The sequence below is a fragment of the Monodon monoceros genome, unplaced genomic scaffold (assembly GCF_005190385.1).
Source record: "Monodon monoceros isolate NGI ecotype Baffin Bay Population unplaced genomic scaffold, NGI_Narwhal_1 Super_Scaffold_20, whole genome shotgun sequence".
NCBI lineage: Eukaryota > Metazoa > Chordata > Mammalia > Artiodactyla > Monodontidae > Monodon > Monodon monoceros.
The window spans coordinates 101059274-101083632 of NW_021703777.1; the positions used below are offsets into that span (position 1 = coordinate 101059274).

Here is a 24359-nt window from a genome sequence, read left to right on the forward strand (position 1 = left end):
CGGAAGGCTGACCCCCTGCTGCTCCTCTGCTTCCACACATCCTGTGCTTCCGCCCATGGGTCCAACTGGCTTTCTCCCAAGGGCACATGCCCACCTCTGCTGGGAACGCCCCCTTCCCTTCCCTCTCTCCTCCCCACCCTGCAAGCAAATGGAAACACACACTGCCTTTTCTCCAAAATGCTCTGTTCCGGGAAAAAAAATAGCAACAGGTTAACATTTATTGAGAGCCACACGCTAACTTTCCCAACCTCTCTGGAATGAGAATAGCCGGTGTTTATGAAGCGTTTGCTCTGTGCTGTGTGCTGTATCTAATCCCTGACAATCAGCCCTCAAGGCAGGTGCTGTCTTTACAGATGTAGTTCGCATCTTATTCCTTTTGCAGGTACGAAAACTGAGACTCCTTTTCAAAGGTTTCAGAATATGTGCCCTCCCCCTGCCCCAGTCCTTTCTCTGCAAGAAGACTGGAGAGGACACTGGATCCTCTGGGTCAGGCTGCAGAGGCGGAAACCCGAGTGAAGGACGAGTCAGGGTGAAATGCTGCCCTAGCTTGGGTTCTTTGTGCTTCTATTTGAGGAAAAGTGCAGGGCTGAGGCCCAGGGCCAGCCTCTCCCCTGACCAGCGTCCCCTGCTGTCCGACCCCTCACACACGCTAAGAGAGAAGAACACGGATTAATTCCTGTTCTATTTCAGGCACAGAATAAATCATCATCTCCCAAACGAAACGTGTCAGCGTTAAGTGGGAAGCCGTGTGTTTTATGGCCTATCAGAGCACGTGAGATGACACAGATGTGTCTCTGTCCAGGGAGCAGACAGAATCCAGCACATTTTTTATTAGAAAGAGCCTCGACTAATGGACCATGTAGCTTTTACAAAGTTCACCTTTGTTGAATTTGCAAACAGTGTATTTTTGCAGTTTGACAATCATGAACAAAAAAGAAAAAGGTGTGTCTTAGTATCCCCAACTGCTGCTATGGAAGGATAGATTCCAACATAGGAGAATCAGTTTTTAAAATCTGTCTCCTAGCAGAAAATTGGGATTTCCAGAGGCTGGAAGAAAATGTAAATCACTCCCATATTATTAAACCATTTTTATTGTGAAATGTAATAGACACAAATAAATGGATAACACATAATCTTATGGATTAACAAGTGACTATTAAAAACACCCATCTATGTAACACATAACCTTATGGATTAACAAATGACTATTAAAAACACCCATCTATGTAACCCCCATCCAGATCAAGAAAGAGATCATGACCAGGACCTCTGAAGCCCCCTCACACCTCCTCCCAATCCCAATCCACTCCCTGCTCACAAAACAATATTAAGAAAAATTAATAAGACCTAAATAAATGTAAAGATATACCATGTTTCTGGATTGGAAGATTTGATATTGTAAAGATGTTCATCCTCACCAAGTTGATCTATAAATTCAAAATGTTAATCAAATTGGTGGCTACTAGTTATGGAGGATATGGACTGAAGCTACACATACACATAGCCCAACAATTCCGCTCCTTGGCATATGCCCAAGAGAAACAAGCGCACATGTGTATCAAACAGCATCCACAAGAAAGTTCATGTCAGCAGAATGTGTGATAGTCTAAAATAAGAGGCCACACAAATGTCCCTCAACAGTAGAATGGATAAATGGTGGTGTACTTATACAGTGAAATACTACAGACAAGTGAGGAAGAATGAACTACTGCTACACATGACAACACAGAGGAATCTCACAAGGACATATAAAGTTGAGATACACAAACCTAACATGCTATATGATTCCATTTACATAAAATCAGGACCTTTGTAGTTTCTACCCTCAGGTATAATGTTTGCTATCGTTTTTTTCTTTTTTCAGATTGAGGAAGTTTCCTTCCATTTCCTATTTTGCTAAGAGTGTTTCTTCTGCATGGAAATTAAATTTTGTGAAGTACTTTTTTCTTCATTTATTCACATAATCATCATGATGCTTTTCAGCTTTATTTTGTTAATGTGACAAATTGCATGAATTTGGGTAATGCCATTAAGTGCATACAAATTTAGAACCTTTACATCTTTCTGGTGAATTAAACCTTTTGGTGCTATGAGCTGACCCCCTTTCTCTCTAGAAGAGCTTTTTTTCATAAAAACTATTTCGTCTCCTTTTTTTTTAAATTTATTTGTTTTTATTTTTGGCTGTGTTGGGTCTTCATTGCTGTGTGTGGGCTTTCTCTAGTTGTGGTGAGCGGGGACTACTCTTCATTGCGGTGCACGGGCTTCTCATTGTGGTGGCTTCTCTTGCTGCGGAGCACGGGCTCTAGGTGCGCAGGCTTCAGTAGTTGTGGCACGCGGGCTCTAGAGCACAGGCTCGGTATTTATAGCACGCGGGCTTAGTTGCTCTGCAGTATGCGGGATCCTCCAGGGCCAGGGATTGAACTCGTGTCCCCTGCATTGGCAGGCAGATTCTTAACCACTGCACCACCAGGGAAGCCCTTTATCTACTATTAATGTCACAAAAAGTGACCCTGTGTTTATTAGGTGCTGCTTATTCTCTCATCCATTCTTTGTTAAAAAAAATTACCTAAGAGCATCATGGTTAGATCATGGGTGCATCCAATTAACCTCTCTTTTACATGTACAGATAAAGCCTCAGTTTCCTCATCTGTAAATTTCTTTCATCAGTTTTGAAAGATTTCTCAGCCATTATCACTTCAAATATGACTGCTGCCTGGACTCTCCCTTCTTTCCTTCGGGGACTCCAATTAAACATTTTGGACTTTCTCACTGTATCTTTTAGCCTTTATCTTCTCCTCCGTATTTTCCATCCCTTAGTCTCTCTTTACTTTGTTCTGGATTTTCTCCTGATCTTTCTTCCAGTACTAATTCTCTCTCCAGCTGCATCTAAACTGCAATGAAACCTATACATTGGGTTCATATTATTGAGCAGTGTTTGTCAATTCTAGAAGTTCTGACTTTTTTTTAAACTAAGTAACGTTACTTTTTATAATTTCTAGCTCTTTGCTTTAAGGTTTAAGAGTGGCTTTTAACGTCATGAGCATGGTAAGCATCAATCCTTTAAAGTCCTTGTCTTCTAATTACACTCCCTGGACTACCCGTGGGTTTGTTTTTCATGTCTATTGTTTGTGTAGGTCTTTGGTCATATTCTTATCTCCTTGTGTACCTGTTTATTTTTTCCTCATATGCCTTATCTCAGATTTGTACATATATTGGTAAAAATATTTTCAAGCATGCAGTGATGCTCTCCTCCCGCAGAGAGGATTTTCCTTTGCTTCTGCCCAATGACTGGGCCTCTGATGATCCAGAGTCATGTTAATTCAAGGTCTGGACTTGAAATATGCTGGGTCACCCACATGACCAGACTCCAGGTTGCCATCTGTTTAAACCAGTCAGATCTGGTTTCCTTCCATTTCAGTCATGTATCTCTGGTGCTGCTTTTTGGGTTCCAGCCCTAGGTGTGGAATGGTTTACGAGGCCCCAACCCATATGAGCTGTGAACTCCACCTTCTGTCCCTTCGACTGCTTGAGGCTGTCCGAGGTCCATCAGCTGTGCAGCCATCTCCCCTGGATTGACCTACACCCCTTATGTAAACACAGCCCAGGGGCTGGGCGCACTTCTCTGACTGCATCTTCTCCCGACCTTGGGCACCACACTCTTCACTACCTTGTTAGCTCTTTCGGACTTTTATGATGATTTAATAAACATTTTGTCCAGCTTTTTAAAAAAATTCATCTTCTGCAGGGAGAAATTGGTTCAAATTACCTGGTTGGCCACTCTCAGAAGTAGGATCTCTAAATCTTTTAAAAAGGTGTGGGTCCCTTGTGCCTCTGTCACGGTCACTTTATTACAAACAAAGTTCAGCTTGGCCATGAACTTTTTAAAACATGGCATTCATTGGGTTTCGTTAACACTGATTTGAGTTAAATTTAACTTATATTCATTGAGCACACCAAGTATGACTTCAGCACACCAGAGGAGGTGCTGAGAATTTTTTTTTCCAAAAATAACCAATTATCCTTGTAGCATACAGGTTAAGAGCATGAGTCCAATAGTCCAACAGCCAGGACCCACCCTCTACAAATGTCCAGTTACTTATCTTCTCCGGGTCTTAGTTTCCTCATCTGTAAAGTAATGGTAATTATAATAACATCTTCATTGGACTGTTAGAAGGATGAATGGGATTATACAAGAAAAGTGTTTATGACACTCTCTGGCACATGGTAAGAATTCATAATTATTAACAATTATTATTACCTGATATTTGCCGGGTGCTTTTCTAGGCCCTATAGGTGCTAAAGTAATAAGACTTTATTCGTAAAAAACCCTGTGGTTGGCATATATATGGAATCTAAAAGAAAAAAAAAAGTTTCTGAAGAACGTAGGGGCAGGACAGGAATAAAGATGCAGATGTAGAGAATGGACTTGAGGACACAGGGAGGGGGAAGGGTAAGCTGGGACGAAGTGAGAGAGTGGCATGGACTTATATATACTACCTAATGTAAAAGAGATAGCTAGTGGGAAGCAGCCGCATAGCACAGGGAGATCAGCTCCGTGCTTTGTGACCACCTAGAGGGGTGGGATGGGGGGGTGGGTGGGAGGGAGACGCAAGAGGGAGGAGATATGGGGATATAGGTATATGTATAACTGATTCACTTTGTTATAAAGCAGAAACTAACACACCATTGTAAAGCAATTATACTCCAATAAAGATGTTAAAAAAAAACAAAACAAAAACAACCCTGTGGTTGGGAGGCCTTCCCAGAAGAGGAGACCTCAAATTGAGCTTGGAACATGTGAGGGGAGTTCCTAGATGGAGAAGGGGAAATGGGCATTCTGCATCATGTTGGTGTGTGATGCATTCAGAAACTGCAGTCAGGTGCTTAGTCTAGGAGGGTGTGAGATGTGGGTGCAGATCTGAGTATGATGCAGCCTCTGCTCTTAGGAGTTGTGGTCCAGGAGGGATGACAGATAAAGTATAGTTTTGATGCCCTGGTGGGGCTAACCAAAGAGCTGCAGGAGCCCAGGGTGAGAAATGTCCATGTTAGTCTGAGTGGCCCAGGCAAGGCTTCACAGCAAAGGGATTATTTTGCAGGGGTTTTGCAGGGTGAAGAGGAGTCCATTTCAGATGTGAAAGTGCCTGGAGGTGGGGAGAAGGGGAGAGGCTTTCAAAAGCATCCATATAATGAAACATGCAACGAGATGCCATTTATGTGAAGTAACACACACACCAAAAGCCACATTTATGGGCATCATATATAGTGAAAGTATAGAAATCTAAATTGGAGACAGAGATGCTGAATTCATGGGGATGGCTATCTCTGAGGACACTGGGAGGGAGGGGAAAAGAATTGCAGAGCGAACTTAAAGGATTCCAACTTAACCTGTAAGGTTTAGTGTTTTTAGTCTGAAACAAAAAGGAAAACTGAGTGGTGGATTCAGAGATGTTTAATGTATTATTATCTACAGGTTTTTGTTTTTCACAATTAAAAAGAGTTTTAGAAAGAGAATGGAGTGGGGGAGGTGGGATGAAGGTAACAGAATGGTGAGAAATGAGGCAGCCCCTGAAGCTCTGCTAGGCAGGTCTGATTGCGATGGGAAGAGAGGTCTTCCAGGTTATTTGAGCTGGAATTGAAGGATCTATGCTTGTGCAAATAACTCACCTAAGTGTGGAGGGTGGAGGGAGGCAGGGAGACCAGTGAGGGGTCGTGAAAATAATCTGGATGGAGGTTTAGAGGAAATGCCAGTGGTTAAGGGCTCATTGGGTCAAAAGCGCAGGTCTGGCACTTGACAGGGTGAGGGTGAGAGGGCTGGAAGGCAGTGGGCGTTTCCCAAGACTGAGTGTGTTTGTGTGCATGTGTGTGCGTGCACGCGCCTGTGTGTGATTTGAGAGCTCCCTTCGCTGGATTTCCTCTGTGTCCTGCGTGAAACACTCGGCCCTGCCCTGGGTGAGAGCCTGACACGTAGCTCCGTCGTGTGGCTCTCGGCTTCAGGAGCTGTATCGCAGCACCATGGAAACGTTCCAGAAGTTTGTGGACGTCCTGTTCCTCCAGACGCTCCCCTGTGTGACTGACCTCTCCCAGGCAGAGTGTGAATACCTGAGGCAGCAGGCCCAGGAGAACGCGGCCCAGCAGCTGGAGAAGTTGGATCGCTTCCGGAGTCAGCAGTGGAAACTCTTCCAAGATCTCCTGGAGCAAGAAAAGCAGGTGCAGCATTTTGTAAAACTGGGTCTGGAGTCTGCCTTTTTCTTTAAACTTCTGAAGAATAACGAGGGATTTCCATCTCTGAGCATCCCCTAGTGCCTATGCTAGATGCTTTACCAAGATTCTGGTTGCCAACCTTTCACAATGGGGAGAGGGGGAGAAGACGGCAAGAGCCCTCCTCTCCCAGGATAGGAGGTCAGTAGATGATGCCTTCGGTTAATCCAACAAGAAGGGCAGCAAAGCCTTCTTTAGCATAATAGAAATAAATGACAGAGAGCAGTTCTTCAAGGGAGTGGACTGCTTGGGGGGAGGAGCTGCACACACGGGACTCCTGTTTCTCAATGAAAGTCTATTTCTTTATTAAAGCCATGTATATATGTGGTAGACAGAATAATGTCCCCACATCCTCATCCCCAGGACCTGTGAATATGTTACCTAACAGGGCAAGGGGACCTGATGGTGTGCAATCAAATTAAGGATCTGGGGATGTAAAGATTATTCTGGATTATCTGAGTGGCCCAGTGTGATCACAAGGGTCCTTTTAAAAGGGAAGGAGGAGGCTCAGAGTCGGAGGAGATGTGAGGACCTAAGCAGAGGCTAGAGTGATGTGCGCATCAGCCAAGGAATGCGAGAGGCCTCGAGAAGCTGGAAGAGGTGAGGAACAGACTCCCCCCAGAGTCTCCAGAAGGAACACAGCCCTGTTCCTTTCATTTCAGACTTCTGACCTCCAGAAATGTAAGATACTAAATTTGTGTCATTTGAGGCCACAGCGTTTGTGGCCATGTGTTACAATAGCTATGCTATGTAAACTAATATACCTCAATTTTATTTTTAAAGAATTAAGTTTGTTTTTTTTTATTTTTTTTTTTTGCGGTACGCGGGCCTCTCACTGTTGTGGCCTCTCCCGTTGCGGAGCACAGGCTCCGGACGCGCAGGCTCAGCGGCCATGGCTCACGGGCCCAGCCGCTCCACGGCATGTGGGATCCTCCCGGACCGGGGCACGAACCCGTGTCCCCTGCATCGGCAGGCGGACTCTCAACCACTGCGCCACCAGGGAAGCCCTCAAATTTCTAAATGAAAACGCCCACGCTTCCTTTCTCTCTTGCTTTCCTGCATGCTAGAGGCTATAAAACTAACATGCTCAATATCCCAGCATCTAGAAGTGGCCGCGTGCAGTTCTAGCCTATGAGAGAAGGTATGGTACCTGCACAAGGCTTCTGTTCCCTAATACAGAGGCCAAATGTTGCTAGGAGACATCCTCCTCTTCAGTGTTCCCTGTTCTTTGTGCCCAGAGCATATACAGGAGGACTGGAGGTATGCTGGCCTTCCTTTGACTTAGAGGCAGGATTCAGGAGGGTGGGGCAGAAAGGCGGACTGTCCCAGCCCTGGACTGCCTACCCCAAGGTGCTTGTTATGAGAAACACCCTGTCTTTTTACACTGAGTGTTCAGTTAGTTACAAAAGAGCGCTCAACTGATGCAACCAATAGAGGCTTTCTAAAGCAACTAACGGGAGCTGTCCAAAATACCAATAAATAAAGGGAAGCATCACGGGGCCATTTCCAGCCAGGGACGAGCATAGGGCCTAGTTTCCTGCCTGTCCAATTTATTAGACCTCCTTCTAATTAATTTCAATCCGCCGTCAGCTGCATTGTGTTGTCCTGTCACTGGTACCTTGCAGTCTCCTCGATATGGCTGTAGGCTCCTGGAGGACAGCAACCCTGCTTTTCATATTTCACTTCCTTAATCAAAGCCCAGTAGCTGGGATATAGCAAATGCTCAGGAAAACTTGGCTTCATTTCCAGCAACAATAATGCAGCTTTGGAAATTATCACAGGGTCACCAAGAGTAAATGAAGCTGAATTCCTCCGATTCTTACCAATCCTGGGCCCCAGACCATATAATTTACCATCCCCGGGGAAAGAGGGGAGAAACCTGGGCCTCAGCAGTTTGGAAAGATCGCCAGATAAGTCTGATGTGCCTCTGATGTCGGCCCCCAAATGGGGATCAGGCCTTTTAGAGACAGTTGTGGTCTGAAGACAGGCTTCTAATGTTGGAAGCTGAATGCCTGGGTTTGAACCAGAGCAACCCCGTTAATGGGCTGGGTGACTCTTGCCGGTCACCTGGCAGATTTCCCACAACTCTGCTTTTGCACAGCTCGCTAAATTTCTCTGAACCTCAGCTTTCATGTGAAAAATAGGGATCAAAATACCCAACAGGGTTGCTGCGAGATAATGCAGGTTAAGACCCTTCACGCAGTATCTGTTCAATTGCTTAATGACTGACATTGAAAAAATCTAGAACTTCATTTCTGATAAATTATTCGGCAAACAGCCATGATTCATCTAAAATCCTCTAGTTATGAGTCTCAAGTTACTTTACGCAGATGTCAGACAATGCATAGCTTCTGGTTTTTATTTTTTATTTATTTACTTTGTGAGCATATACATGCGTGTGAATATTCCTTTGCTTGTGCAGAAGTATTTCAAGAGGAGTTCTGCATGCAAGAAGCAAGCAGAAGTTAATGACCTCATCAACTGATTAAATAAGTATGACCCAAGTCTGTTTTCTCAAAGTTTGGATGTCAAAATTAATTTACTGATTGATTGTTTAATTGCCTTAAATTACCACAAGATATTTAGAGATCCATATTCTCTCCCACTTGCCATATTTCCTTGTTGATGATAAAAATGAGATGAACTTTCTGTGGTCAAGATGAATATTTAGTCATGAGATGAAAAGGCCAACAAAACTGTTCATGGAAAATCTAACACACACCCAGACTATGAAATGCATTTTCCACTTATTTTCTATCCAAAAGGCGTTGGTGATTTCATATCCTGTTACTCAGAGAAGTTGTTAAATGTTGTGGAGTTTGTCAGTCACACAATTGGAACAGGTTGTAGAATGGTGGTTCTCAAAATGTGATCCGTTCTAATGCAGGTTTGTGGGCTTCTCCCCAGTCTGCTGAGAGCAAGCCCTCTGGTCTCCCTGAATCCACGGCCCCTTGTGGTCTATTCTCAACCTCCAACCAGAGGGATACTTTAACTTAAAACTTTTTTTTCTCTTCCATTTTATTAAAAAAAATTTTTTTCTCTTCCATTTTATTAAAAAAATTCTTTTCTCTTCCATTTTTACCAAGATGTAATTGACATTACAGCACCGTGTAAGTTTAAGGTGTACAGCATAATGATTTGACTTCCATACATCATGAAATGATGACCACAGTAGGTTTAGTGAACACCCATCATCTCCTATAGATAAAAATTCAAAGAAATAGAAAAAAATATTTTTTCCTTGTGGTGTGAGGATTTACTCTCTTAGCAATTTTCATACAGAACATAGAGCAGTGTTCATTATACTTGCCATGTTGTACATTACATCCCTGGTACTTATTTATCTTACAAGTGGAAGTTTATACCTTTTGACTATTTTTATCCAATTCCTCCTCCTCCTCCTCCAGTAACCACAAATCTGATCTCTTTTTCTATGGGTTTGTTTGTTTCTTGTTCGTTTTTGAAGTATAAATGACCTCAACACTACGTTCGTTCCTGTTACACAACACAGTGATTCAATATGTTTATATATTTCAAAATTATCACCATGATATGTCTAGTTATGACATGTCACCATACAAAGATATTAAATAATTATTGACTGTATTACCCACATTTCATACCCCTGACTCATTTACTTTGTAACTGAAGTTTGTGTCTCTTAACCTCCCTCACCTATTTCTCTCCTCCCCCCCACCCCCCTCCCCTCTGGCAAGCACCTGTTTGTTCTCTGTGTCTGTGACTCTCTCTTTTGTTATGTTTGTTCATTTGTTTTTAAAAATCCACATAAAAGTGAAATCATACAGTATTTGTGTTTCTCTGTCTGACTTACTTCACTTAGCATAATAGCCTCTAGGTCTGTCCATATTGTCACAAATGGCAAGATTTCATTCTTTTTTATGGCTGGGTAGTATTCCATTGTATATACCACATCTTCTTTATCCATTCACCTATCAACGGACACGAGTTTGCTCCCATATCTTGACTATTGTAAATAATGCTGCAATGAACATAGAGGTGTGGATATCTTTTCTAATTAGTGTTTTAATTTTCTTCGAATAAACACCCAGGAGTGGGATTGCTGCCTTATATGGTAGTTCTGTTTTTAATATTTTGAGGAATTTCCATACTGTCTTCCATATTGGCTGCACCAATTTACATTCCCACAAACAGTATATAAGGGTTCCCTTTTCTTCACATCCTCGTCAAAACTTATTTGTTGTCTTTTTGGTAATAGCATTCTGACAGACATAAGATGATACCTTATTGTGGTTCTGATTTGCATGTCCCTGACGACTGGTGATGTTGAGCATCTTTTCATGTGCCTGTTGGCCATCTGTATGTCTTCTTTGGGAAAACGTCTATTCAGATCCTCTGCCCAATTTTTAATGGGGTTGTTTGTGTTTTTGATGTTGAGTTGTATGAGTTCTTTGTATATTTTGGATATGAACCCCTTATAGGATATATCATTTGCAAATATCTTCTCCCGTTCAATAGGCAGCCTTTCCGTTTTGTTGATAGTTTCCTTCACTGTGCAAAATCTTTTCAGCTTGATTTAGTCCTGTTTGTTTATTTTTGCTTTTGTTTCCCTTGCCTGAGGAGACATATCCAAAAAAATCTTACTAAGACCACTGGAAGGTGAGTCTGGTCTTGGGGCTAGTGCTGGCCCACCGGTGAACGGAGCCAGGTCCCGGGACCTCTGGCTGCAGGGTCCTGGGGGTCCTAGAGTTGATGTTGGACCACTGGTGGGCAGGGTAGGGTCCTGGGCCAGCTGGAGGCTCTCAGGGGTCCTAAGGCTGTTGGCCTACTGGTGGGTAGGGCTGTGTCCCTGCCTGGTTAGCTGCTTGGCTTGAGGTGTCCCAGTACTGGTGCCGACAGGCTGGTGGGTAGGCTGGATCCCTGCGCTAATGAACCAGAGGGAGGCTTCCGAAAGGGCGCTTACCAGCACCAGTATCCTTGTGGTAGAATGAGCTCCCCGAAATGGCTGCTGCTGGCATCTATGCCCCCAGGGGGAGCGCCAATTGCCTCCTGCCTCCTGGGAGGCTCTCCAAGATCAGCAGGTGGGTCTGACCCAGCCTTCTTTCAAATTACTACTTCTACCCTGGGTCCTGGACCTTGTGAGATTTTGTGCGTACCCTTTAAGGATGGCTCTCTACTTCCCATGGTCCTTTGGCTCTCCCGAAAACATAAGCCCCACTGGCCTTCAAAGCCAAATGTTCTGGGGGTTCATCTTCCCAATGCAGGACGCCTGGGCTGGGGAGCCTGATGGGCCTCGGACCCCTTACTCCTTGGGGAGAACCACTGCAGTTGGAATTATTCTCCTGTTTGTGGGTCACCCACCTGGAATTATGGAATTTGACTTTACCGTGACTCTGCCCCTCCTACCCATCTCCTTGTGGTCCCTTCTTTATACCTCTAGGTGTAATTTTTTTTCTGCTAGTCTTCAGGTCTTTCTCATCAATAGTTGCTCTGTAAATAGTCATTTTGATGTGCCATGGGAGGAGGTGAGCTCAGGGTCTTCCTATTCTGCCATCTTGGCCAGTCACTGCTCCAGAGGGAGCATATCATATACCACTCATTTTTTTTTTTTTTTGCCGTACGCGGGCCTCTCACTGTTGTGGCCTCTGCCGTTGCGGAGCACAGGCTCCGGACGCGCAGGCTCAGCAGCCATGGCTCACGGGCCCAGCCGCTCCGCGGCATGTGGGATCCTCTCGGACCGGGGCACGAACCCGTGTCCCCTGCATCGGCAGGCGGACTCCCAACCACTGTGCCACCAGGGAAGCCACCGCTCATTTTTAAGATGCAGATTTTAATACCATTTTAACATCTCTGAAATTGAGGTGCATCTTAGTGTAATTACCAGTGGTTTCCTCTCTGTGCGGCACCTCAAATAACTGCGTCTCGTAATTACCAGCACATTAGATTTGATAAAAGACACTGTGTCCCATCGTGTCATTTCTCAGCTCTAAACCCCCTTCTCATTTCATGCAGCGGAAAAGCCAGAGTCCTCACCGTGCCCTACACAGCCCTGCCTGTCAGGACCTGGTTACCCTCTGACCCCCTCCCTGTCTCTCCCTCTCACCCCATTCCAGCCTCCCCAGCATCCTTGTGTCCCTCCAGCTCCCTGGGCGCTCCTGCCTCACTCGTCCTGCTTCAGGTTTTTATCCTGAAGCCACCTTCACCTTGAGGCCTCCTCTGACCGTGCTTTTAAAACTGCAGTGCCTCCCTCCTCCCAGCACTCCAGTGTCTGCCTTAGGTGTTGACTTTTCCACCGGCCCTACCTCTAAACCCACCCCTTTTATAGGAGCATGTACCGGGCATGCACTGCCTATTGGTTCCTTTTCCCTTTCTCTCCTTAGTAAATGAAAATGTGAAACAAAGAGTAAACATATGGGAAACCACAGAATAACCTGGTAGCAATGAACAGGGTCAGCACTCTAGCCCACGGAAGCAGCTTTTTGCATCGGAATTTAAACGTTCATGAACCTGCATTCGATAACGTTGAAGAGGGTGGTGTGACCATTGCAGGCACCATCTGATCCTATGATCTCCGTCCTCTTGACCGGCTTTGGATCCCGTTGCTAGTTTTATCTGCCTTCTCAAAACGCACACCAAAGACCCCCATGTTCTTAGTGACGATGTTAATTTACCTTTTAGAGAATCTACACTGTGTAGAATTTTCTAGAATGTTCTGGTTTCCCAAGCTCTTGGACAGGTTATTGTAGACCCCTCACAAGAGGAGTCAGAGACTGACTTAAAGGAAAAGTTCTGAGTCACACAGTGTGATTTTGTGAGATTAAGTATGTGCTATGAATCTCAAGGCCCAGAGAACTGAAGTCTAGGCTGCTTACTCACACCCAGACTCTGTGCTTTGTCCCTGTTCTGCATACAGCATGGCCATCTCCAGAAAAGAGCTACATGTGTGGGAAAGTAAGAGTCTCACCTTAGTGATTGAGCCCTTGGTGTAACACAGTCCAGCTGCATGTTTCTAGGTGCATGTTTCTCCCTGTGATGCGAGATAGTCAGGGAGGAGCAGATGCGGCTAGAAAAGATTTGAGCTTTGGGGACAGACAGACTTAGATTTGAGCCTCTGCTCCACCAAAAAGCTGTGTGGCCTTGGACCTCACAGGATTTTCACAGATAAAGCCACACTGAAGATGAGCTAACATCCAAAATTACAAAACACACAAGCAACAATCCACCATAAGGGAGAGCCAGCATGTACAGTAAGCACCAAGTTTAGACCACAACGAGTGCCGAGGAATTCAGGTGAAGGGACTGTTAGAGAGTGCTTCTAAAGGAAGTATGTTTAAAACAATAACAGGAGGAATTACTAGCATAAAAACAAGACATGATGTAAAAAGATGACAGATAAAAAACCCGTAGTTTATGAATGAAAATTACAGTCATGAAAACAGAAATTTAATGGATGAGTTAAACAGCAGATCAAATTATGGTTGAAGACACAGTGTGTAAACTAGGAGATAAAGGTGAGAAAGTGGTCCAGAATATGACACAGAGAGCTAAAGAGATGGAAGATATGAGAGGTTAGGAGACATGGGAACAGAGTGAGAAAGTCCTGGAGGGACTTCCTTAGTCTTCTAAGAATCCTAGAAGGAGAGAATGAAGGAGAGATAAAATTCAAAGTGATAACAGATAAGAAATTTTCAGACGTGCTGACTGTCATGAATTCTAAGGTAAAAGAAATGTTGATTAACTTAAGATTTCTAGAGGTGGGAATGTACATTAAAAATTTTAAACCACTGAAGAAATAGAAACAGAATAGGTAACTTTCAAAGCAGTAGAGGAGAACAGCGATAACATAAAGATCCCCTTCAGAATAAAAGCTACAGGGAGCCTAAAAGATCCCCTTCAGAATAAAAGCTACAGGGAGCCTAAAAGATCCCCTTCAGTATATAAGCTACAAGGTGCCTAAAAATAAATCTGACCAATGTTTATAAGAGCTTAACGGAGAAGTTTATAAAATGTTGTTGAAAGGATAAAGCAAGCATTGAGAGAAAGGCCTTGTTTTTGGATAGGACAACTCAATTTTGGAAAAACAGTGATTCTGTACAAATTAATCTGTAAATTCAATCCAATTAGAAGAAAATCTAGAAAAAGCTGTTTTCCCAAACTTGATAAACTTATCCTAAAATTCATATGTAAAGAAAAGCAACCAGGGCTTCCCTGGTGGCGCAGTGGTTGAGAGTCTGCCTGCCGATGCAGGGGACGTGGATTCGTGCCCCGGTCCGGGAAGATCCCACATGCCGCGGAGCAGCTGGGCCCGTGAGCCATGGTTGCTGAGCCTGCATGTCCGGAGCCTGTGCTCCGCAACGGGAGAGGCCACAACAGTGAGAGGCCCACGTACCGCAAAAAAAAAAAAAAAGCAACCAAGCATAGTTAAAATAGTTTTGTACAAAAGAATATGGAAGACTTGCCCTAGCAGCTATGAAGTCTTCCTATAAACTACAGGAATTAAAGCAGTGAGGTATTTATATAGAAATAAACAGACAGATCCACAGAATAAAAGAAGGAGCCTGGAATGAAATTCATATATATATGGAAACTACATCAGACAAGGTGGCATGACAGGCCCATCATAAAAAGATATATTATCTAATAAATGGTGCTAGGACAATTAGTATCAATTTATCCAGAGAAAATTCGATCCCTTGCTCATGCCACAGAATATACGTATTTAAATGCCTTAAGATGTACATGCAAATAGGAAACATTTTTAAACTTTAGCCGAAAATATAAGAGAAAAATTTAATTAAATCAAGGGAGAAAGGGATTTTTAAAAAATAAGAAACAAAAAATATGATCCAACAAAGCAATGATGGATGAAATGAACTTGAGTTGACCCCTGTCCCTCTGTCCTGGGGTTTAGGTGTGGATGGAGGGGGGATTTTTTAAAAAAATCCCTTAAGAAAGGGATTTAAAAAAAATTAGAAACTAAAGGTATGATCCAACAAAGCAATGATGGATGAAATGAACTTGAGTTGACCCCTGTCCCTCTGTCCTGGGGTTTAGGTGTGGATGGAGGAGCACACACTGTCCACTGTGCTGCAGACACACCTGCAGGATGACCAGGTCAGCATCATCCACCGAGTCTTGGGCCAACTTGGCGGCCTCAGTGAGGAGTGAGTACAGCTTTCCGGAGGGTGGAGGCCTGTGTCCTGTGTGATACTCCATGCTAACCTCAGTGTCCTCATCTGTAAGGTTAACTGTACCCCGGCCTCCCTTACAGTGTGATCTTGAGACCACATTGTGAACATAAATGTGAAATAGAGTGATAGCAGAGTGCCGCGGATGAAAGCTCGGAGTCAGAATTGATGTGGGCACGTGACTTACTGGATATTTTACATGTCTATATATTTTCAACCCCATGAGATACTAGTTTTGGTTTCTGCAGTGAGTATTCATTTAGATTTACCCTTTCCGTTGCTCTTGATTGTTTCCTGTATCATTAAGTTTCCATCTAGGAGTATTTTCTTTGGCATGAAGGTTCTCATCATTTTAGATTTGCTGGTGACAAATTCTCTTAGGTTTTGTTTGTCTGAAAATGTCTATCTCATCTTCATTTTTGAGGAATGTTTTCATTGGGTATAGAATCCTAGTCTGGTTTTTTTTTAAATACTTTTAAAGGTAATATTTTGTCTTCTGATTTCAATTGTTTCTGGTTGCTTTTAAGATTTTCTTTTGTTCTTTTGGTTTTCATCAGTTTATTATAATATGCCTAAACATGGATGTGTTTTTTTGTGAATCTCTTGTTTGCTTGTTTTAAATAAATCTGTAGTGCTTCTTGAACCTGTGATTTGCTATATTCCATCAGTTTTTGAAAATTCTGAGCCTCTGTCTCTTTAATATTCCTTCTGCCTATTCTGTCCCTATTTTTCCTGGGGCTGCAGTTACACATTTATTAGATTATTCTCACCTTATGTCCTTTGCCTCTTAGAAGCTATTCTGTATTTTTGTTCCCTGTGGTTCAGTCTAGATACTTATTTTGAACTATCTTCCAGTTCATGCTCTCTTCAGCTGTGTCTTATCTGCTGTTAAACCCATGTACTGAATTCTTAATGTTGGTTACTATGTTTTCAGTTCTAAAATTTCCATTTTATTTTTGTCATAGTTTCCAGTTATCTGCTAAAGTTCACCTTATCATTTAATTTCCTAAACATGTTCATCATAGCTGATTATTCTAATGTCCAATATCTTGTGGGTATGTTTCTATTATCCATTTTTTCTCCTTATTTTTGGTCACTTCTTATCTGTTTGCAAGTCTGGTTATTTTTACTGAATGCTGGACAGTGTTATTAAAAATTGTAGAGATAATTTGAGACTTTGAATGATGGGATCTTCCTCCAGAGAGGATTTATCTTACTTCTAGCAGTGATTTCAGAAAGTGACAAATCAACCACTCCATTTGTGAATTTAGCTGATTCAAAATTAGGTCTTTACAAGGGATGATTCCTTATTCTTAGGATGAGGGCCCCCGGCTGGAAGCCTGGAGTGTTTGCCAGGTCTCTTCTCCTTGGTAAACTGACTGACAGTGCCTTGTTCAACTTCTCAGGCTGTCAGAAAATACCTCAAGTTATAAAGCCAAATGTCGAGACTGCTGGGTAGACCGAGGTTTTCTACTTGACTCATTGGGATAGGAACTCAAAAATAACTCATGATTTCAGTTTTGGATATGTTAATTTTGAGAGCTATTATGTAAGAAATTTGAGTGGATATGTACTGAAGGCAGCTGCATATATGCACCTGAAACTTGGGGCAGAACGTGATAAACTTAAAAAGATTAGTAAAGGACAGTTGGCTGAATATAACCCAGGTCAGCACCACGTCTAAGAGGATGCGCAGCAGGGGATGGGATAATTCCAACCTACTACCTCTGTAAAGGCTCCCTGTGGGGCATGACTATTGGGGGCATTTCTTGGTGGGTCAGTGTATTAGGATTCTCCAGAGAAACAGAACCTATAGATACAGATATAGATATACAGAGAGAAGCTGAGATGTCCCAAGATCTGCAGCTGACAAGCTGGAGACTCAGGAGAACCAATATGTAGTTTCAGTCCCAAGTCCAAAGGCCTAAGAACCAGGAGGGCTAATGGTGTAAGAGCCAGTCTGAAGGCAGCAGTCTCAAGACCCAGGAAAAGCCAATGTTTCAGTTTGAGTCCAAAACGAGAAACCTATATCCCACTCAAGGCCTTCAGGCAGGAGGAGTTCCCTCTTACTCATGGGTAAGTCAGCTTTTTCCTCTCTTCAGACCTTCAACTGATTGGATGAGGCCCACCCACATTAGGGAGGACAGTCTGCTTTACACAGTCTACCAATTCAAATGTTAACCTCATACAGAAACACCCTCACAGAAGTTCTCAGAATGATGTTTGATCACATGTCCAGGCACCCCATGGCCCAGTCAAGCTGTCACATAACATTAACCAGTCACACTCAGTGGAGCCAAGAATATTGACCCCTCAGCCCGGCACCCACTTTCTCCAAAGGTCCACGCAGTGCATCCTGCAGGGGCATGACCTGCTCTTACGCTCAGCTCTCCGGAGGTTGGCTCTCCGCAGCAGTGCCATCACCACCCTGACCCAGATGAGACTGTCAGGGAAGAAGAGCCTTCTCCAGGAGTTGCGCGAACAGCACGCCCTGGAGCAGGACTCCTCCCAGTGTCTGGACGAGCATCAGTGGCAGCTTCTCAGAGCCTTGGTAAGACTGTGCATCAGCCCCCTGCCCTGTAGACAGGAGTGCTGCTTCCTCAGCTTCCAGGTTCCAGCCCGGTTTAGGCAAAACCCCAATCCTGCCCCAGCATCATTGTGGGGTCAGGACAATGGCAGCCCCCACTGTAGCGGTGCACCCAGTATGCCCAAAGTTTCTGGTGTACATTATAATTATACTAAAAACGCATGTGAAATCAGAGCACGGATAGGTACAGTCGTCATCGGGCGTTGGGAGAAAAGGGCTCTGTAGTCTGTTTTAAGGTTTTAACAAATCAATAGAAAGACTTTGTAAATTGTGGGACTGGGATTTAAACCCAAGCAAGCTGACGCCAAGTCTCCTGTAGCCACTGAGCTATAGGAGCAGCTGACGTTTTCTGACCCCTTCGTGAGGGACAGGCTCACAGTCTCTTTTGCTCGGCCCAGGACGGCTTGGTGGGAAGGAGGCAGGACTTACTGCCCTACCTCTGATTCCCCCACCTCCTTCTCCAGCTCTTATTCCTTCAGGGAAGGGAATCCCCATAGGCCTTGTGTTGGCCTCCACGATGTCCCAGACGACTCGCAGACTCGGACGTGACTTTAGAACCCGCTCTGCTGGGGGACTTATAGAAAGTTACTTAGCCTCTCTGAGCCTCTGTGTCCTCATCGCTGCTAGTGTTCAGGCCTCACGGTGTTTGGGATGAATGAGGAAGTGCTTGTATATGTGTGAAGCCACAGATGGCACTGGGCACGTGGTTGGTGCTCAATAAATGCCTTGGGGGATCTTCAAGATACCCAGGCCCATCAAGTGCGTATAGAGGTCCCCACTTTCCACCCCTTCTCCATCCCTTCTCTAACCTTCCTGGGACCCCGGGCAGGGCCGACTGTACATCCTGGTCCTGGCTCTGACCGGAGCATCCGTGCAGGGCAGCAGCGGGGCTCCAACCTCTCCCCGCCGGTCCTTTGCAGGAGGCGCGTGTCCTGGAGGAGGCTGGCCGGCTGGAGGAGGAGACGCAACAGACACGGCTGCAGCTTCGGCAGCAGCTCCTGGCCGAGGCCCAGGAAGTCGGGCAGCTCCTACAGCAGCACACAGAGCGGGCCATCGGGCAGACGCTGCTGGGCCACGCGCGGAACATGGCCTCCAAAAGCCGGGCCAAGGACAGGGATGACTTCAAGGTGCGAGGCCACCCCAGCCCCAGGGAGCCCGAGGCACAGGAGACTTTGGACTGGGGTGGGGGGCAGGGGCGGACAAGAGGCAGGATTTGGGCAGAGCAGCAGCCGGGGCCTGCCCAGGGGCTTCTGGCCTCGCAGGGCTGACCTGGCTCCCTGAGCCTCCTTTTCCTCACCCATAAGAGGGAAGGCCTCCCCTGTGGAGCAGTGAGGACTTGTGCCTGCTGCCTGGCCCCGTGTCACATCTTTCTGAGTCCTGGCTCGGTCCTTGCAGCAGCTCTGAGAGGGATGTGGTTTCACCCAGAGCCGCCCCGCCCAGCCGGTCAGTGGCTGACGCAGGATTCAAACCGAAGCCCCTCTCCCAGGGAGAGACATGGACACTCCCTGCCTCTGGCTGCCTCTGTGGAGACCTGAGGGTTGGTGGTGTTGGCCCTGACAGCTGAGCAATGCAGCTAAAATCAGTCTGACTTGAGTAAGCAGTGGTTTACTCCTTGTACTGACGGTGATGACAAACCGCAGGTGTGCAAATAGCCATAGTAAGAAGTGACGTGAGCGTTGCCCTTCTACGTCTGCAGGAGGGCTTTGCCTGCCTCGTCTCACTGGGCTCTCACCACAGCCCTTGCACGGAAAGGATGATTTTTCTTTCCATCATTCGGGTGGGAAGACTGAGGCTTATCATTGGGCGAAAGACATGTTTAAAGCCTCCCAGCCTCAGTGAGCGGCTGGGACCGGAGGCTGGCCTTGCCTTGCATGACCGGTGCGTATGCTCGGCTTCCCCTTGGCTGCCTCCTCACTCGAGCCATAAGAAAAGGCAAGGCACCTCGTGTATTGCAGACCACGGCAGACAGAGTCCATGGCCGGCACCCACGGGAGGTGGCACAGATCTGCGGCTGGCAGCAGACCCACGTCAAGATATGCCAGGACGCTTGCGGGCACCTTCCATGAGTCCTTTCATTTACGTAAAGTCACACATCTGCACAGTAAAGAGGTTGGACCCACATTTCTGAGACACCCCTTGTCGTTCTAAATCTCTCACGTCTGCAGCACATGATCCAGACGTCAGGGCTAGCGATGCTGGATGGGTCTCTTCCTTCCCCTAAAATTCTATGACTCTGACCTAATCAACGGCCATTACAGGAAAACAGAATGAAATATGAGTTTGGCATATTTTGTCCTCACCTTCCCCAAGGGACTCTGATTCAGAATTAGATGATGAACACCCCTCCCCGCCCCCAGTACACACACGCACCAGAAAGAACATGGGCTCAGTATCTGGAAGGATGTTCATTTCACAGGGCTCCTTGGCCCCAGGCCCTGCGGCAGGTGCTGGGATAGAGAGTAGCCAGGTGGCAGCATTCCTGCCTTCAAGGAGCTTAGGATCTACTGGGGGAGGGCACGCTAACCCTTGAGAAGTTTTGCAGAAACTGAGACAAGAGGCAGTGCCTGAGGGGGATCGAGAGAAGGCTGAAAAGTTGGAGCTACTCAAGCAAATGTGTTTGCTGATTCGAATGGTACACCAGCTGGAAAAACTAACGAGGAGGAGAGAATGGTGGAGGCCCTGGAGAGGGGTGGAGGGGTGGGATGCAGAGGGGGTAGGCACCACTTCCCTGTGGCAGGAAGACAGACGGACAGAAGGCGTGATGTGCAGGTGGGTTTGCTGACTAGAGAGGGGAGAAGAGGGACTTCCTGTCTTCTGCCTTCCATGTGCTAAATGAAATTCAAGGAAGGCCACTGGCCGTCAGTGGGAGCTCCTGACCGGAAGTGCAAGGCCAGAGCCCAGAGTCCTCGTGGGGGGGTGGAATCAGATGTAGATGTCCGACAGAGAGGGAGAGAGAACCGGCCACAGTAAGGGAGGAGCAGGGCCCGGGAGTGAGAAGGTGGGCTCTCACCTGCTCTGCCCCCTGAGCTGCAACCCTCCTCACCTCCACAGCTTCCGTCCACACCTGCAAATCAGGGAACGTTTCTTAGGCCTTGGAACATAACCAATCACTCAACAATAATAAATGGGTATTTTTTTCTTGCCCAAAGCTTGGAACCATTCAATAAATGCTGAAATGGGGGCTCTGGAAGCTGACTTTTGCCCATTATCTTATGAAGTAAAAGACGGTGATTTTGCCTGTGCACAACCAACATGTCCCCGATGATGGGACATCTGAGCATTTCCTTTCTGTTCTGCTTTGGGTCTGAAGGTATATCATTGAGGAATGCATGTAACTGCAAGGGACAAAAATTAATAGAAGTTACTGATCTCACATAACAAGAAATGTGGAAGTCGGTGGTTCCAGGCTGGCACAGAGGCTCTGTGATAGGACCAAGGACCAGACTCTCTCTTTCTGATCCATCATTCTTGGTGTTGGTTGGTTGCCTCATAGTCTCAAAATGGCCACTGCCACTCCAGACATCAAGTTTGCATTCTAGGCAGGAAGAGGGAAACAGCAAAGTCTTTCACCCCCACCAAGGCTTTGCCTTAATGTTCGGAAAGGGTTGGCCCTCAGCAGACTTTCCCTAATATTTCATCTCATTGACCAGAACTGGGTCATACAGTCAGTCTCAGACCATCCCTGACAAAGGAAAATAAGATCATCGAAACTGGTTTAAACCAGCCACGCACTGTCTGAATGCTCCTGACCAGCCAAGGTTGGCAGCGGGTGGAATATGGGAGCCAGGACCATGTCGGCCATGGCTGGCTCCACGTGTGCCCTCTGCCGAGACTTGTCCCTCCTGCCCACAGAGAACACTGATGGAGGCGGCCGTGGAAAGCGTCTACGTGACCAGTGCTGGTGTCGGCCGGCTCGTGCACGCGTATTACCAGCAGATCAGGAGGGCCATGCAGGACCACGAGGAAAGAAAGCTGCATCACCTGGAGACCCTACAGGGTATAGCACCCTTCCACTGGGAAGCCCTGCCAACAACGAGCCAAACATGCTCTTAGTTGGGGACAGGGCAAGATGTCAGGTTTTTCAAATTTTATTTTGGGAGAGTTAATTTTTTAAATGTTTTATGTATTTATTTATCTCCTGCTCTGTCCCCAAAAGGCTTTTGAAAAAGCACTTAAAGAAACATATCCATACAGTACAGTAGGAATTTTTTTTAAAGTAGGCTAATCAGAGCAAGGACAGGACAGTGAGGTGGAGTTGGGGCTACGCCATCATCTGGGACGTATATCATCAGATCCCTACTTAGAGATGACATGGGTTTGGCTCTGGACGTCCTGGTGGCCAAAGAGATAGAAATTTCCTCAAGTAAAGCTGTCACAGTGTCCATAAGAAAAGGCTAGTGGGGGCTTCCCTGGTGGCGCAGTGGTTGAGAGTCCGCCTACCGATGCAAGGGACACGGCTTCGTGCCCCGGTCCGGGAAGATCCCACATGCCGCGGAGCGGTTAGGCCCATGAGCCATGGCCGCTGAGCCTGCGCATCCGGAGCCTGTGCTCCGCAACGGGAGAGGCCACAACAGTGAGAGGCCCGCGTACCGCAAAAAAAAAAAAAAAAAGGCTAATGGCTCATAAATGTGCCTGAGGCCCAGACAGTTTTCCCCTGTGGGCTCTTGTAAGAGGCCACCCAGGGTTTGGAATGGACAAGATCCCCAAGGCCAGCAAGAACGGTGGTGTAGTAACAGGCAAAATCCAGTTCCTTAAAGCCTGTTCTTGTAACATCCCTCCCTGCATCCAGGGCTTCAGAACAAAGTAGAATCCCATGTTCTCTGATGGATGCTTCCTGGACGGTCCAAGATCCCTAGAGGAAGCACCGGCAGCGGGTCCTGGGGGCAGGTCTCCTGTGAATATTATGTTTCTCAATAAGCTCAGCTGCCACGTTTCTCTTCCCCTCGCCCTGGGGGATTTGAGCCCTACATTCAGATAAAATCTGGGACACGCCCAGAAATCTACCAGCTGGCTACAGATCCTTCCTGATGTTTTTCCAAAGTAAGGGTTGGTCCCCTTCAGCAGGAGACAGAAGAGACTGATCGCCTCTGCAGAACGTTCAGGGACCAGGGTGCTCACATCCCCTCTCTAGGCCTCGGTTTCTGCACCTGCAGGGCTACGGTTGGGCTCCCCCTTCGTACGTCCTCTCATTATAACTATGGTCCAATAAATAGGCAGTTAATTCGGGTGGTAGTAAGAATCCAGTAGAAAATAATTTTAGGCTTCATCATCTGTTGTTTTAAATTTAAAAAAAAAGAAGAAGCAGGTTCTGACATGCAGACCAAGGCACCTCAGACTCAGAGGCTAAACCTGCCAGCTCCTTGGAAAGCACCCAGCTCAGCACCCACGTCTGTAAGGCTAACTGCACCCCTACAGCTCTGAATGGGGTTTGAATGGTTTTTCCTTCCTGGTGTGGATTTTTATCCATTTGTGGTGGCCCTTTAGTGTTAACTCTTTCCTATTCGGCTCCCCTTTCTCCTGATACTTACGGGAAAGCCGGGCCTGAGCAGTTGCAGGGAGAGCCGGGGTGCTGCCCTTCCGGGTTCGCAGGGTGTGATGGAAGCCGCAGCATCCTCACTCGTACGAAGTCCTTCCCAGGGTGAACTGTGGCGCTGGTAGAGGCACACCTGAGAGCACGTGTGACCTGCTGATCCCTGCACCTCAGCGCCCGGGCCAGACCTGGCAGTGTCAGTCCTTCAGACATGCACCCTGACCGTTGTGTGTATGTTAAATGCTCTAGGTGAGAGAACGGAACATTTCAAGCTGCGGAAAAAGCAGGAACTCGGTGATCCTTCGTCAGGAGCCGAAGTAGCGGGTGGAGCTCAGGAAGCCTCCGGAGCTGTGCACCAGAGGTGAGGCCTCACTGCTGTCTGCGGGTCCCCACGCGGGCCATCCCGGCCTCTGTGCGTCGCACGTGTCTCTCGGCACTGACCTTACACTCAGTGCAAGTGACGCTGACACTCTCGGCAGCTGACCTCCCGCACGTTTGCCTGTGGACCCGGGTCTCCTCTGCCTCCCCCGCTGCGTGGAAGCCCATGAGCCCCTGCCTGGCTCTCCCTTCTACGCACGGCCCCTGCAAGGGACCTGGCACAAGGGCACAAGTTAGGGTGTGGCGGGAGCTTCCTTTTCAGGTCTGAGTGGTCTTCACAGCACTGAACTGGCACCTCCTCTCTGATCCATGCTGAGGGTTCCCCCAGAAGCAGACCCTGAGCCAAGGACCTGGGGGCCGGGTGAGCCCAGGAAGCACAGGGAGGGAGCAGGGGAATGAGGACGAAGGCTGTTTGCCATAACAAGGACCCACCGCCAAT

General features: G+C 46.4%; 1 protein-coding gene across 9 annotated transcripts in view; it reads left to right on the forward strand.

Annotated features, from left to right (window-relative positions):
* The window catches only part of EVC (EvC ciliary complex subunit 1), an 84620-nt gene that overhangs the window by 51004 nt on the left and 9257 nt on the right, over window positions 1-24359 (forward strand). For 4 of the 9 annotated variants that reach the window (XM_029234960.1, XM_029234961.1, XM_029234962.1 and 1 more), the window contains exons 12-17: window positions 5995-6207; window positions 15292-15401; window positions 17766-17976; window positions 18933-19139; window positions 21865-22009; window positions 23792-23903. In XM_029234960.1, coding sequence (XP_029090793.1) covers window positions 5995-6207; window positions 15292-15401; window positions 17766-17976; window positions 18933-19139; window positions 21865-22009; window positions 23792-23903 — 998 coding nt within the window. Of the gene's footprint in view, window positions 1-5994; window positions 6208-6752; window positions 7009-15291; window positions 15402-17765; window positions 17977-18932; window positions 19140-21864; window positions 22010-23791; window positions 23904-24359 lie in introns of those variants that run through there. The other 5 variants (XM_029234963.1, XR_003795551.1, XR_003795552.1 and 2 more) reach the window with 5 other exon arrangements.